The 16641-nt window shown below is 37.8% G+C and overlaps 2 protein-coding genes across 4 annotated transcripts; both read left to right on the top strand.

The window, feature by feature from the left end:
- The first annotated feature begins 88 nt into the window (after window positions 1–88).
- On the top strand, window positions 89–8874 carry LOC124955200 (protein Star-like). 2 transcript variants are annotated; one of them, XM_047509300.1, is made up of 7 exons: window positions 89–968; window positions 1095–2442; window positions 5399–5605; window positions 5852–6065; window positions 6340–6504; window positions 6580–6771; window positions 6877–8874. In XM_047509300.1, the coding sequence occupies exons 3-7, from the start codon at window positions 5400–5402 to the stop codon at window positions 7060–7062; spliced, it is 963 nt and encodes a 320-aa protein (XP_047365256.1). In that variant the 5' UTR covers window positions 89–968; window positions 1095–2442; window position 5399; the 3' UTR covers window positions 7063–8874. The 2 variants fall into 2 exon arrangements, with proteins under 2 accessions (XP_047365256.1, XP_047365255.1); XM_047509299.1 differs by having other exon boundaries at window positions 89–2442.
- Window positions 8875–11747: 2873 nt separating this feature from the next.
- On the top strand, window positions 11748–16641 carry LOC124955193 (facilitated trehalose transporter Tret1-like). Of its 2 annotated transcripts, none has more exons than XM_047509283.1 (5): window positions 11748–12168; window positions 13433–13962; window positions 14043–14348; window positions 14456–14658; window positions 14740–16641. In XM_047509283.1, exons 1-5 carry the CDS (start codon window positions 12087–12089, stop codon window positions 15008–15010), a joined length of 1392 nt encoding a protein of 463 aa, XP_047365239.1. In that variant the 5' UTR covers window positions 11748–12086; the 3' UTR covers window positions 15011–16641. The 2 variants fall into 2 exon arrangements, with proteins under 2 accessions (XP_047365239.1, XP_047365240.1); XM_047509284.1 differs by lacking the exon at window positions 11748–12168 and adding an exon at window positions 12194–12831.

Raw genomic sequence — 16641 nt, 5'->3', positions numbered from 1 at the left:
TTCTCTCCCTCTCCCTCTCCCTCTTTCTCCTTCTCTCCCTGTTATTCGCATTTACATGATCGAGCAGATGGCAGTGGCACGCACGATCGCGATGACGGAGAGCCGGCTGCTCTCGTCTCTCGCCAGGCTCTCTATTTTTCTTTAACTCCTTTTCAAAGAGAAATTCTATACTTCTCGAGTCGAGTTGCGTTCTCGACTTGAATTTTCTACGGTAGAAAAATTCACAAACGATATCCCTATATGAAAGAGTAAGGATGGGTCGCGTACGTTCATATTTATGTTTGCTAATCAAGTGTCAGATTTTAGAAAAAGAAAAAACAAAGGAAAGGACGCTGACGCAAGAATAAGAAAGATAGAGAAAATCCCGAAAAAAAATCCAAGTAGTAAAGTGATAAGGAATTAGAATGGGAACGAAACATAATGAAATATTAAATCAATTTGTAAATAATATCAGCACGGCAGTCAATGACGTTAACAAAGTTTTGCGTCGAAAGCGTTGGAAATTCGCTAATCGATAATAAGAATCGTTTCCGTAGGGTAACTCCAATGGAAATAGAATTCGAACTTGGCGAACTAACGAAAATTGTAATGCAATTAGAGAATTGCCGAAGATAGACAGAGATAGAGATAGAGAATCGAGAGACGGAGAAGGGTGTGTATAACAAAATTTCCTATCGTTGCCACAGCTGATGCCATTTCCGCCTTGGCGCATACCAATCACGTTTCCCTTCCTTCTCCGTCCCTCTCCGTAACTCCCCTGTCCCTTCTCCTCTGCACCCCCGCTCTATCGTACATTTTCTCTCCCCAACCGACCGTTTCCCTTTTCATCCTGTCCGTGTCTCGCCATTATATGGAAAAGTGGCTCTCCCTTTCTTCCTTCGAATCTCTCTCTCCCTCTCTTTTTCTTCGCTTTCACGTGGACTTGTATTTCTTTTTTTCGGATGGTACTTCAAAATCGAAGAGCATAGGTAATACAAATATTTACACGATGACTATCATTGAAATTAGAAAAAAAAAAAAAAAAAAGAAGAAAAAAGAACCAAAAGAAAAAAGCCAGAGATATAAAAGAACCCACGATATTTCTTCTTCTTTAGCAGTCTACGTTGGGATCAATAACGACGTCGTGTGCATTCGCTCGAGTCTGCTTGAAATAAATCGAATAAACCTCGACTAAAGACTGCAAGAGAGAGCGAGAGAGAGAGCGAGAGAGAGAGAGCGAGAGAGAGAGAGAGAGAGTAAGAAAGTCGACAAGTTGAGAACCCCTGTTCTCTCTACCTGGCCAAGCTAGGAGAACGGTAGAGTGTCCTCGTAAAAGCGAGCGAGAAAGGCGATCGTGTAGAATTGAAGGGGATAGACGATGAACAGGCTAGAGTTCGACGGTGTGGGCCGTTTAAAGAAGGACACCCGATGTATACAGACACATAGAGAGGGAGATAGAGAGAAGGCATTGTACTCCTCGTCGTCGTCATCGCCGTCGTCGTCGTCGCCGTCGCCGTCGCCGTCGCCGTCGCCGTCGCCGTCGCCGTCGCCGTCGCCGTGGTGTTGGGGCCGTTTCCAGGTGCCAGCGAGGAGGGCACACGCAGTCGGTGCTCGTCACGAGCCAGCAACCGTCGTCCTCCGTGCCACTCCGTCCTCTCTTTTTCACCAAACGTGTGCGTGTATCATCTCTCTCTCTCTCTCCCTCTCTCTCTCTCTCTTCCTCTCCCTCTCCTTCTCTCTATCTTTCGTACGATGAGTCAAGAAGAAGGAAACGTCTCTTTCTCAGTGAGGACAAACGCCCGACGCTGACTCTCTCTCTCTCTCTCTCTCTCTCGCATGAATACGAAGAATCGTGGGAAAGAGAGAGATAGGTATATGCAGAAAGAGAGCGAGTCGGAGTTTAAGAAGGAAAGAGAAAGACTCATCGACAGAGCTGCACTGCGGCTATACCCTCCTCTCTTTCTTTCGCTCCCTTCTAGCCGACGACTCTCAGTCAGCGAGTAGTCGCTTTGCGAGTCGTCGTAGTCCCTCATTCTCTTTCTTTCCTTCTTTGTCATGACTCCTCTCCGTAGAGAGGAGGAAGAGACATAGAAAAGTTCCTTTACGGTTACATTCTTCTCGATGCAAAGCGAGGACGCTACTTCGTAAAGTGCACCGCGCGTGTGGGTCGGCCGGACGAAAGGAAATCGAGAGAAAGAGAGTGGGAGAGAAAGGAAGAAGAGAGGGGCAAGAGGAGTAGGAGAAGGAGAAGAGAGAGAGAGAGAGAAAGAGAGAAAGAGAGATGAGCACGCTCTCCTACAGTCGCGCAAACGAAAGCCGAATGTGTACGGGACAGCGAGCGTGTCACGGACGAGATGTAAAGCTTCCCGCGATCAAAGTACTGTGCTGTTAAAGCTGCGTTTCCATCGGCACTTAAAATCGAACAAGAAAGATCTGCCAAAAACTGGAGCCCCTCAAGTCCAAGTACGTAGTATCGATAAACAAGAAAAAAAAGAGAGAGAGAGAGAGAGAAAGAAAAAATCCATTAAGCTACGATCGTGTTTTGGATTTTAATTCCTTCGAAGGGAACGTTCTTTCAGAGTTGTTAGATAGTAACAATTATGTGAATTCGTTTGTTTCTTCTTTCTTTTTGTTACGTTTTTTTTTTTTTTTCTTTTTTGTACGGATTTATCGGTGCATGAAAGTATGAGTGATATGTAGATATAATATACGAAGTTCTCTTTCAAACAAAGTGAATCGCGCTATCTTTCTCAACTTGTTATGCATCATTTTTCGTTTTTACGAGTATGTTATGTATTACGGATATGTTTACTAACGACTTGTGTGTATATTAACGTTTACGACTAGAGAGACCGATGTGAAAGCTATGCGAACCTATCGTATCCTACCTACAACTTATTACATTTAAATGATACATATGTACGTTGAAATCGATCGATCGATATCGCTCATGACGAGAGTGATATTATTCCGCAAAGGTTTCAGTCTTTTCTTCAAATGACGATTATTTTCTTTTCCCTCTTTACGTCTTATTTCTCTTTTATGTCTGCTTTTCTCTCTTTTCCTTTTTTTTTTCTCTCTCCGCCATCACCGTAAATTCAATATAAAAGGCAAAGAAAGCTTTTAACGGTGGAAAACAACGGGGATCACGTTTTCACAACTTGCTTTTTTTCTTTTCTTTTCTACGCGTTTCTATTCTCTTTCTTCTCTCTCTCTCTCTCTCTCTCTCTCTCTCTCTCTCTCTCTCTCTCTCTCTCTCCTTTCTTTTCGCCGTTTTCCATTTCACCAATTCAGATATTTGTTGCGTTGACATGTAACGTTGGAATTAGAAAAATGTCATTCGAGTGAAACGAGTGGGGGTCGTAACGTTCCGACAAAAACACATGTTTAATACTTTGGTAAAAAAAAAGTGAGAGAGAAAGAGAGCTATCATTTGCACAATGCTCGTTTATTGGGATTAGGTAAAACGTATAGTGGTCGATCCGTTATTCTCTTGTTTGACATCAAAAGAAAAAGGTAATTAGAACGGTCGTTTGTTCTTTCTCTCTTACCGTCACACCGTCGTTATGTCAAAAAGATCGAAGACCGCAACGCAAAGCGTTGTTTCGTTTCCATAATTAAATGAAATCGTCGAGTTTTACGTACATCAAGCGTTCTTTTAATTGCACAATGTTTACATCTGGTGTCTCGATTTGTTATGTTTTTCTTACCTCTCGTGTCCCCTAAAAATCTTCGAATCTTTTATAAAAAAAAAAAAAAAAAAAAAACCGACGAAATTAAATCACAAGGAAAAAAAATCGAAGAGACGAAACGAATGACTCTTTAATATTTCAAATAACTTCTTTACGTATTTTTAAAAAAGATCATCGCATCATAATGCGTGAAATACCGAGTAAAGATGCCGAGAAGGTCGAATATTGGAAGTCTTATTCTTGAATGGGATGGGTTTGCGAACGGCAGGTACGAAAAGGATACGAACCCGAAGACTTCCTTTGTTCGGAATCCTTATATGTGTACTCTTATGGATGCGATAGGAAAAAATTTGTTTAGAAAGTCCGTGCGCGCCGGCCGTGAGTCACGTGTAGTAGTAGAGAAACAAATACATCTAGATATACCTGACCCATGCGCGACTCGCCTAAGTGCCGTCTTTACAACACATCTATTACTCTTTTATCTTATGGCGAATAGCAACGTTTTTAATTAACGTTTATATGTTTTTCTTTTAATTGCAAGAAAAAATTCTGCAAGAAACCTTATATATATAGAACCATACAAGGTGACAACCTCGATGATTTATTTTTTAATTAAAAGAAGAAAAGATTTTTGAAATTAAAGAAATAAATTTTAATGAATGCAAACGATTATTCCGCGAATTCTTTCGTAAATTATATGAAATTAATTTCCAACTGGTCCTACCATATTCGATTATTCGTACTCTACGAGTATTCGGTAGATTTATTTTAGAGATTATTATATTTCATTAGAAAACCGGTAATATGAGAAAAATGTGTTAATGAAATAAATTCTGCTAACAATGATGGCAGCATTATATCGAACGTTTCTGGGTTGGAAGGTGTGTCGTTTACTCGTTCTGATTTTTCTTACTCGAGGGAATACGCTAGGATAGTTATATTTTATTCGAACGACCCTAAAACTCGAGAAGAAATTAATTAATGCCAGGCGTATCGCATGTCCGTGAGCAAAAGAGGGTGAATCGAATCGATAGACAACGCCGCGTTTCTCTTCGAAATGAAAAAAACAAATGATATCTCTCTCTCTCTCTCTCTCTCTCTCTCTCTCTCTCTTTCTTTCATACGATCGATTATTTTTCCAAGAAGTTAAAATTATCGGTACGTGGCAGCTTGCAAGGAGGTGAATCGAGGTCGAGACGCCTACAATAAGCGTCCATTGTGTCACTCCGATGTTCTTGAATTAAATTGTATTCAATAGAAATATCAAACGTTGCCATCTTATTCTGATAAAAACAAAAAAAAACTATCGAGATTGATTGATCTAATAATAAAAATTTATATGATCTGATAATAAAATTGGAAAGACTAAATAGAATTAATTAGCTTGCTTTACGAGCGACGTAATCTCTTTTTTTTTCTCTTTTTTTTTCTCTTTTTTTTTCTCTTTTTTTTTTCTGGAGATAAATGTACGTATAAAAATTATTTACGATGCAAATGCCTTTAGAAATTGTCGACGGGGACAAAGAACGAACGAATGAACGGACGTTGGAGCGACGAGAGAGTCGCAACGACAGGTGCATTCGAAATCTCCCTCGAAACGACAATAAATTTGCTGGCGAGAGCGTAAATAGTCCGGCATGATCGCCACGTGTAGTAGCGAACCCTGTCCTTTGAAAACAAGGGGAAAAAAGAAGGTTAAAAAGAAATTGCCCGTTCTATTTCGACAGGATGGCTGGGCCAGGAACGGCCTCAGCCGGAGTTGGAGGCGGAGGTGGTGGTCAACAAGCAACAGCGGCCTCAAATCTCCCTGCTAACGCTTTGTTAAGCTACAAGAGGACCTGGTGGCGAAGAGTGGCCCCCTGCTTGGCTTTTCTAGCAGCTTTTTCAACTGCCATGGCGTTACTTCTCGTTTGGAGCGAAGCTGCTGCATTAAGGTAAACTTCTAATTCAATGCTTTAAAATTACAATCATTTTTTTATTGTCTTCTTCGTCCGAGGAATTTTCAATTGGAGCGTATTAGTTAACATTACTTACACGTTAATGATTTTTCCATTTTGAACGCGAGCCGATTTGAATCGATTCCTATTCTCTTTTATTGCTACCGATCTCAAAAGGGTGATCATCAATTCTCTCGCTAATGAGACCTTTGAAACTTTAAAGCCGACCTTCCGATATTACAGGAGGCAAGCCTTCGATGCGAACATGACGAGGGACTACGTGCTTAACAGCGTCTCCATGGACAATCCTCAGCTGATCGCTTACATACGCGAGGTTCATTTTAAACCAACGACTCATCAAGAGTTCCTAAACGCGACGCAAACCTCCGAGGAGAAGTACGTTGCGAGTTTGACACAAAATAAACGCGAGGGTGTCTACATTGAATATATCAGCAGGGTAGGGATTTATTTTCAAATTACGATTTATCTTTCGAATTTTATTATATAATTATGGTTCTTCAATCATAGTTCAACTTTTTTGACGCGCCACTTTAGAGAACTTGCGTATAATCGATTAAAATTTTTAAACGAACCTAATTAATATCAATATTCCGCTTGTATACTTTTACTTTTTCTTTTTTCTTTTTTTTAACCATCTAGAGATCTAATTTCGATCGTACGAATAATATTGTCGTTTATTTTCTTTTTTTTTTTTTTTTTTTCCTTCTCAGATAGGAGCAATGTCCAGTACAGCCTGGCTCGATTCGAATTTGAATTGGAGAGGCGTTTTGATCCTTACAGATCCTAGAAGTTTCTTCGAGGCTCAGAAAAGCAGTCGTAATATAAAAACGAGAGTGCTTCATTCATGCCTGAGTACCGACAAAGTCATCAAAGAAGTAAGCCTTCGTTTAAGAAATTCGTCGAAAGAAAATAATGATCGATCGGTTAGATTGCTATCTTTGGTATTTCAGATAACGTATCATCAGGAATCCGAGGTCCAAGTTACCAAATTAGGCGAAGGACCGAACAGTCTTGTTTCGTCGGACGAGAGTTTGCCGACGACCAGATTGAAGTGTTTCCCTCTTTACAGTGTACTGCTGGCCTATAACGTCACAACTTTAGATTACTTGAGTCTCGACAGTCCGGACATCCAAGATGGCCAGGTAAAATTAAAACTTTATTTTTCATTCGTCATACAGGATATTTTTTATTTATTTATTTTTTTTATTTTATCGTTATTTGACCTTTTTTTTTTTTATCACGAACAGGTGTTAGACACGATCCCTTGGGAAATCATAAGGATATCTGTCCTTTCTATACGTTGGAGTACGCATCATAGCACAGCGGAAACGAAGAATCTCATTGAGAAGCTAAATAGCAGAAGATATAAACTCGTCGAAACGACGGACACAGGCAAAAGGATATTTATTTACAGCACCCTCCTAAAGATCTAATTTTTTCGAATTAGAAAATATCGCCGTGGATCGATCATGGACGTAAGGAGAAAGAGAAAAAAAGAAATAGACGATTCTTGCCTTTCCAAAGTCCACAAACTTATCATAGATCCTTAAAATTTCGTCTGAATTTTTTTTTCTTCTTTTCTCCGTCTCCGCAAAGAGACGTATTATGGGTACTTAAAATCAAGGATCGAACGTCGTCGAGTAGTTCCAATTTTTTACATTTGATAGAAATGTCAAAATTTGAGGAACGCCTCATCTTATTTTCGATTCTTGCGCGAAAGTAAGCTCGCAACGATGACGACAACGACGATGACGACGACAACGACGACGACGACGACGACGACGATGACGATGACGACAAAAACAACGACAATGACGATTTCAATCTCGTTCGTTTATGTCGGATACATTACCCTTTGCGATTTAATCGATTTAATCTTTTTTCATTTTCCTCTTTTCATTGGTTCTATATCGTATCGTATTTAATAACAATGATCAAAAGCGAATAAAAGAGATTAGAATTTTATTTTCCGTCCATGCGAACATTACACATGACAAAGACTGAGCTGATCGAGCTTAATCGCGAGAGTTATCAGAGGAAGAAGGATCGAACGAATACGCGATGCCTTATTTACGTACACACACATACGCGCGCGTGTGCGCGCACATACACACACTCACACACAGAGTATGCAAACCAAAAAGCTACGAGAAATAGTGACATTTACTTTCGTACGATTTTACATTATAAGTTCATTTTTAATCTAATTATAAGCTAAGTTATATAACAAACCACCGAGCATTTTACGATGGGAAAGCGTGTATTTTATTTTCTCTTTTTTTATTTTCTTTTTTCTTCTCCCTTTGCCGCGGAGAACTCGTTGCGTCAATGAGATGAGATGAATGCAAAAGGGTGAGAATGTACATGTATGCGCGCGCGCGAGAGAGAGAGCGAGCGAGCGTGCGAGCGAGCGAGAGCGAGAGCGAGAGAGAGAGAGAGAGAGAGAGAGAGAGAGAGAGAGAGAGAGAGAGAGAGAACCTCTACAGATATAATCCTGTGAGTTACTCCCGAATACCTAAAGTACGGGCCTTACTAGAATGTAAGATGATATTTGATAAGGATAATTTAGAATGTTTTACGGCGTAACAAAGATATAAAGAAACGAGATGAATATCTTTCTGATTAGGTTAAAACAATATCGATCGAATGGCGAGTTTCAAGATACAAGCAAAGATGTAGATCGTTAATCGTGTTCAATCGGTTTTACTAAATGTGAAAAAAATGAATGTATGACGATTTAATCTGGAAAAATATCAGAAACGACGAATTGTTTTTTGATATTGATAAATCTTCTTGCAATTATGTTTTGCGAAGCTCACGTGGATCATTCACACGGTATATTTATTCGAAAAGTCCGTATTATCCTTCGTAGATCATTCCAGGACTCGTCTAAATCGAGACTCGCACATATTTGCTACTATATTACTTTTCTATGTATGTATCTATTTGCGTCTTTTTTCTATACCCATCACCTTTTTTTCCTCCTCCTCCTCCTCCTCCTCCTCCTTCTCCAGCACCATCCTCCCACCCGATCTTGTGCCTTTTTCTTCGTTTCTTCTAATCTTGATTTTTTTTCTTTCTTTTCTTTTCTTTTCTTTTTTATCATACGTATTATTGATAACGTACGTGTAAGTTGTATTATTGACGTCAAGTAAGTTTTCTTTTTTTTTGTACCTTTGCTTTACAAAAGAGCGTCGATTCCTTTTGAGAGCAATAAATAAGAAATATATTTTGAATCACGTTTAGGAATATTTCATTCATTTTTAACCCTCCCTCTCTCCAATATGTTTTCCCGCCTGAATCGTGATATATACAAGTTCGTGTATTCGTTTTATTTGCAATAAAATCGATCGTCATTCAAAGCTCTAATCGTTAAGTAAATCTTGTAGCTCGCTCGTTATTGGCTTTGAAGTTGTGATAACGGAACGATCGTTTTCATAAGAAGGGAAAGAAAGAGAGAGAGAGAGATGAAATGGAGTACCTCGTTTTTCTTTATTTTCTTCTTCGATTTTTTCCCTCGTAATTTTTTTGTAACCGAGCAAGCATTAGTCTTTTTTCGTTCGTAACTCGCTTTAATAAATCAAAGATAGATAACGAATGTACGAAGAGTGATATCGATCGCCAGTGAAATATTTATCATAAATGATTTATTGATAAATGAGCTTTCATTGGTATTGTCGAATGATCGTAAACGATGATATTACTGGCGATCGTTTTTAAACATTTATTTCATTCAAATTTTTATTCGAACTGCACGCGCCTTAGATAGATTCCTATAATAAAGATATCCCTTTCGATCGAGAATGGATCAAGACGAATACGCGTCGTATTTTATACATAACGCTTTGAATAAAAAATAGTCATTCGTTTTAGATGGCTTTCCACGAAGATCGAAGATAGTCGGCGACGACTGAAAAAGGATCATTTAAAGTGCTTTAAATATTTGCGATCTGTGTTATTATCGTAATGAGTCCGGTATGTCAATTTGAATGAACATCCTTGATAACGAAACGTCAACGTGCCAGCCTCACGAGACAGTAAAGTGTGATGTTAACGAGGATCGACGTTTTCGTTTACCGTTCTCGTACAATCGTTTCCGTGTATTACTTCTATTACCAAACGATAATATATATCTCTATGTTATTACTATAAAACGTTGTATATGATTTAAATGAAAGGAGATCTATTTGAATTAGAATAATGTGCCATAGACTCGAGAAAAAATTAGACTCCGATAAGGAACTAAATTTCTCTCTCTCTCTCTCTCTCTCTCTCTCTCTCTCTCTCTCTGAATGAAATAAGATACGCAGAAATTGTAAGTCAAGAGACTTGTAAAAATTGTAAAAAGGGAAATAAAAAAGACGAATTTAAAGGAACGATTAAAAGGTTCATTTTCTATCAGAAGGATAGGTGCTCGTTAATATGCAGCACGATACCTTTGATGTAGCACCTTTCTTTGCTCGCATTGCAGGAAGATGCAAATGCTTTTCAACGTTGTCGTCAACCGCCGACGGTAACCGTAGGCTCTGTGTTCGAATAAGATTCTCTTTAGTCTTCGAAACGCGTTGGCATACGTTTTCTGTCTTCTCAAAAGACCGACAAAGATACGTTTAACCGTGAATAATCGTGCGTACAATTCAAATTCAAATTCATAGAATGTCGGACTAGATGATTCGAACAAGGAGGCCAAACTTATTTTGTTTTCTCTTTATCCGGATGTTTACTTCCTTCAGAAAAAAATTTCTTCTCCAATGGGATTAAAAATCAACAAGAGTATTTTCATTGGAAAATATTTTAACAGATCTCTCGTTATCGTTTCTTATCTTTCGATTTGAAAAATATCGTCGGTCGTTTGTTTATGAATGAAAAAAGAAGGAAAATAATTATGAGGATTAAGAAATTACGTAAGATAGTAGATTATTCAATTCTAGAATTGATTTCTTAATTCGGGAAAATCAAGGTGCAGATATTTTTTGTATAAGCACAAGTTAAGAATGAGAGAGAAAATAAAGTTGTAGCGATTTGTATACGTTTAACGATGTTGTAACTTGTTCAGTTAACTCGGAGACAAAGTATATAATCCAAGTTTTCTTTTCAAGCAACAAGTCAAAGAGGGGGTAGAGAGAGAGAGAGAGAGGGAGGGAGGGAGGGAGAGAAAAGGAAATGAATTAATGCAAAGAATCGTATCGTAAGAATTATCTCATTGACGTTGCACGATTATTAGCAAACAGATGGGATCGCAAAGGTTCTTTCTTTTTTCAAGGAGCATAGAGAATCGAACCAGCGTAATCTCCTTGTGTTCCCATAATTATTTTCAACAATTGGCCTAATGTCCGTGCGATAGAGTCGATCGATCGATCGATGCGCGATAATTGTTCTATCTCTAATGCTTTGAAAAAGACATCTGCGACTTTATTAATTTCTATTTGACAAAAGAATTAATGATCGTTAAAGCTTGACGAATAAAACAACGTTCGGTTTCTGCAATAATCGTTGGAATTAGAACGAGAGGTGTCACTATCAAAATGGAATTTTATAAATTTATCGATCTAATAAGGGAAGAACGTGGAAATGGATTAACACTTCATCGTTCGTATATGACAGGAACATTAGAACTTGGTATTTACTTGTAAAAGCAACGTTTAGTTTAATGCAAATTTCCTAATACCACGAGGACGATAGTAAACGTTTCTGCCGTCAAAGGCACGCGCAAATACGCTGAGCTGTTTACAGAAATGCATTCCCAACGATATCCTTTGATGGCAAGTCCCTTTATTTGTTACGAGTAGAATGCTCGATGTAGTTACTTGATTTTCATGGATTAGAAACTGTTAAATGTTATCGAGAGATCGGAGAGAAACATTGATACGATATTATTTTTCATTGTTATTTTTAATTTTCAGGCTATATTATGAAGAAACACGATAATTGGGTTCTTCACGAAACTGGAACATTATCGAGGGTAAAGCAAGAAATTCTTAAAAGTCTATATTTTATCGTTATTATAGAAGGCCGAGCCAATCGGCGTCAATGATGTTGTATATAATTTTCGACTCCGCTAGTTGATTACTGTTTATCGTGATTTATAAATTTTTGTATTTGGCCTCTTCCGAAGCCGATAGATAAGTTCGATTAGTGATAATGTTGGTTAGATAGTGGCAAGTGTGATATACGATTAGCTCGTTCTCGACGAGTCCATTCGGTTTTCTTCTAGCGAGTTTGCTCAATTCGAAATGCAGCTTTTCATCATTCGTATTAATTAATTTGCAAAAGAGCAACGAAATCACGCGTTTTCTTTTTCCTCTTCTTCTACTTCTTTCGTTCTTGTTTCTTTCTTTTTTTCTTTTCCATTTCCATCGTCGTGGAAGGATCTTCTTTACAATCGAAAAAGATCTCAAAGAGTGAACGTTTTCGTCGTCTACTTTCTCGGAAAAGAAGAATTCTAAGTCTGACAGAAATGGAGGAAACAGGAATGCTAAACGGTGCACCCGTTCGTCAGGATAGCAAGAAACTCTGGCAATACTTCACTTCGATTTCCGGTATTTAAACGAGAGCTCTAACGTTTCCCCATAAATATCATTTTTCTTCCGTCGCATAAACATTTCGAATTTTGAATTGAATAATGATCGAATTTAAATTTCGTCCAATTTCATTTACGAAATAATATGAAATGATAGAGATAATGAAAAGGAATTGGACTTCCCTTGTTTTTTTCTTCCAATTTTTTCGAGCGCAAAAAAAAGAAAAATCGATCACAGTCTATCTCTCATTGGGTAAAAGCGTAAGTGCCTTATCGAGTATGATTACGTTTGTCCACTTCGAAAATACTAGAGTACTAAAGGAAAAGATAAATAGGAATTGATTTCTCGAGGTTAAAATTTTCCAGAGAGATCCGTTATTTTTCTTTCTTCCCTATACAATAGAATAAGATCGTGGAAAGTTCGGTAATATTTCCTATTTAGTCAGTTACGCCCTTTTGGCTTGACGATCGGAAAAGTACGAGAGAGGCGAGGCGAGGCTTGTAACGTCAGGAAACGTAGATAGCTACTCAAAATTTTATTACGTCGAACCGAGAAAATGTTTGAAAGCTAAGAGAAATCTTCATTCCATTGGCAATGGTAAGGCACACGAATGATGGAACGAGTGCTTTCAAAGAAAAGTGGATAAGTAAAAGCTCCTTCGGATTCCTCCTATATCGTCGTGTACGTAGTACCTACGTAGTTGATTTTTCAAAGCATCGCTCCCCTACAGCTCCCCGCCCCTCTTCCTCATCTTACGGTACACAAGTCGCGGTATTATTTTTCTCTTTTCACTAAACTCCGTAGCAAGCGAGTTTGTGGAAAATTTAATGGTGAAACGTCGTTTTTCTGCTCTTTAACGATTAATAACAGGAGGGAGTATGTACTTTGAAAGATACCGTTTCAAAGTACATACTCTAGTATAAAAAATATTCCAGATATATCTACGTTTCTTTTCTTCTTCTTTTTCCTTTCCCTTCCTTTTATTTGAAAGAACGAGCCACTTTGTAATATTTTTAAGAGGTCTCAACTTTAAACAACTCAAGTCTTTCGCGTATAAATAATGGTCTCTTTTTAGAATAATCCCAACAACGTTTCCTTTGCAACGAATTATATCGTCCGATGAAAATTAATCATACCTAATGACTTCCGATAAGAAATTATCGGACGAAAGGGATCCTTTTTAACTTGGAAAAAAAAAAAAAAAAAAAAAAAAAAAAAAAAAAAAAAAAAAAAAAAAAAAAAAAAAAAAAAAATAAAAACGAATATCGTGTTTTTTCTTTAGTCTGCTTATTGGCTGTCGGTGTTGGAACAGCTATGGCATGGACGGCACCGATATTGCCTGTTCTATATGAACCTGACAATTGGTTGGTAATAACGAAGGACGAAGGTTCGTGGGTTGGTTCGTTGTTAGCATTGGGAGCTATGTTGGGTGCTTTACCATCCGGCAAAATGGCCGACAAATTGGGCAGGAAGAAGTCCCTCATGTTGTTAGCCGGACCCTTTCTATTATCTTGGCTGATAATCATCGTGGCCTCCAGTGCCTGGATGCTCTACGTAGCCAGGCTGATCGTTGGTACTAGCGTCGGTGCAACTTGCGTTTTGGTACCCACTTATATCTCCGAAGTCGCAGAGACATCGACCAGAGGCACTCTCGGTGCTTTTTTCCAATTATTCCTTACAGCTGGAATATTATTAGTCAATGCGTTAGGCTCTTTTGTCAATTATACGACTTTGGCGATCATTTGTGCGCTCGTCGAAGTTGCCTTCCTGGCGACATTCTTTTGGATGCCTGAGTCACCACAATGGCTCGTCGTACGTATCGTACAAACATTTCTCTTTCTATCTTTTTCAAAGTAAACCTTTGTAATAATCTTAAAATAATTTCCCTCTAGAATATGGAAAGAAGACCGGAAGCCGAAGTGGCGATGAAAGTACTCCGAGGCGATTCTTACAATCCCAACGAAGAGATAACGATTATAGAAAGTGCAAAGGAAGAAGCATCGTCCAAAAAATCTTCTTTCCTTGATATCTTTCGCACGGTCGGATCTAGAAGAGCTTTTATATGTTCTTGCGGTGGTATGCTCTTCCAACAACTTTCCGGAGTAAACGCCGTTATTTTCAACACATTAGAAATTTTTGAAGCGGCTGGAAGTTCTTTACCTTCTGACGTAGCTGCGATAATTGTCTCATTGGTTCAGGTAAATTTTTTCCTTTTTAAAAATTTACAAGGATTATCTAAAACAAATTTAATCGTTTTATATCTTCTCCCCCCCCCTCTCTCTCTCTCTCTCTCTCTCTTTTTCAGGTGATAATGTCCGGTGCAGCGGCAGCGATCGTTGACCGAGCTGGTAGAAAACCATTGCTCATGTTCTCTTCCGGAATGTTAGCTATTTGTCTCTTAGCATTAGGTATTTATTTTAAAAAAAAGGACGATGGCGATGACGTTAGCTCGTTAGGTTGGTTACCACTGGCTTCTCTGACTCTTTTCATGATTGCCTTTTCCGTTGGGTAAGCGAATTGAAAGAAATGAATGGAACCGTATACAACGAAATAATTTTGGTAAATATTTAACTATGTTCGTCGTCATAGGTTGGGCCCAGTGCCTTGGATGCTGACGAGCGAATTGTTCACTGCCGAGCTGAAAGGGATCGTTTCGAGTGTCGCTGTAATGTTAAATTGGTTTTTGGTCTTTTGTGTGACAAAACTTTTCCCTTCGATGACAGAAAAACTAGGGATGGGTGGTACCTTTTGGTTCTTTGCTGTAATCATGGTGATCGCAACCGTCCTCACTTACTTTATATTGCCAGAAACAAAAGGGAAATCAATCAGAGAAATTCAAGACGAGTTGAATGGTGTTTGATTGGCAAGGTCGCTTCGTACTCGAGATAAAACCCTGCTGTTATTTAATTACGTACAAAAATGAAATAGGACTTTGCAAATTTGTAAGAAAAGACACGAGATCATTTCATTTCTTTACGCCTATTACATGGCTATTATTACGATCAAATTATAATCTCGTAATCGTTGTATTCAATTACGGCAGTGTACGTCAATTGTCGATAATTGTCCGAACCATTGTTAGCTATAAACAAATACGATGATATGTTCACCTCAGTGTTCTTCTGATCGATAACTCTCGTCATTTTGACGATGACAATGTTAGAATGAGAGAGAGAGAGAGAGAGAGAGAGAGAAAATTTGTATGTTTGTTTCTCATATGACGCAAAAGAAAAATAAATTTTTACATTCGTTTACGTGTACCCGCACACGTTTTCATGGCTCGAACGTAGTAACGAGCTGTCATTTGCAAACTGTTTCGATTTTAATGGTCCTTCAGGAAATTTTCAAGAGGACGAGTAAGATATATTATTTCGATTATTGAGAGGTCTAGTCGATATTTGTGATAAAATTCGGACGAACAAAAAATTATCGCAATTGTTTAGTTAATCGATGCGATATATCAAATATCTAGAATCAATTATTCGTAGAAAGATTGTAGAGTTTCATGTTGCTCCGAGGACACGTTACTTGTGAATGACCCGTATATATCGTTGTTGATCATTTAACGTAGTCGTTCGTTTCTAAATAATATTCTTGGAAGCAGATGACCTTGTTTAAAATAAAATACGTAAGATGGAGTTATATATATATATATATATCGTTCAGTATTTTAAATATGTTATGCTTGAAGGTAAATCAGATATCGTTAAGTACTCCAAAGTTACGTTTCTCAAAAAAGGAAAAGAGAAAAGAAGAGAGGAAGAAAAAAAAGATATTTGTAATACTTTGTTACGAGCCCATTATCATTAATAATATTTCAAAGAGAATTACATTTTGACAAACTAAATATTAAATCTCGCTATTAACAGTGTAATTTTTCTTATTAAAATGTTTATGGAAATGTTTGATGTACTTTGTCCTTGACTATACATATACATATACGTTCTTAAGATATTTACAAATACCAATAATTTATGAGTAATACGGTTTACATCGATAAGGAAGATAGAGATTAAAGTTTTCTTCTGAAAATCCCAGATAATTCTACAAAAGAAAGTAGATAATCCTTTTCGATGATTGGTATTACATCTTACCGACTGTCCGCTGTAATAAATCATTTGACGCGGAACCTACATAACGATGCAATAATTCATCCTAACTTTATTACACGTTACTTGTCATAAATGTTAATAAAAATATTTAAATGGCAAACATTTTCTTCGGTATGTAACGTAAATATACGAGACAATGAAATTAAGAAATGTAGTATTTCTTGGTTGTGGAAAAAAACGATATTTATTTATCACGAATAACATTTACAATGACAAGGAGTGATCGATGGAATTTTTACGTGTAAATATCTTTTGTGTAATGTTTGTATTTTATCTTCAATAGAAGAAGAATAGAAAAGTGATATGTGTACTCTTTGTAATTCATTATCTCTCTCTCTCTCTCTCTCTCTCTCTCTCTCTCTCTCTCTCTCTCTCTCTC

Source organism: Vespa velutina, chromosome 17 (genome assembly GCF_912470025.1).
Source record: "Vespa velutina chromosome 17, iVesVel2.1, whole genome shotgun sequence".
NCBI lineage: Eukaryota > Metazoa > Arthropoda > Insecta > Hymenoptera > Vespidae > Vespa > Vespa velutina.
Note: the sequence above shows the minus strand (reverse complement) of the source record. Positions and strands in the feature narration are given on the sequence as shown.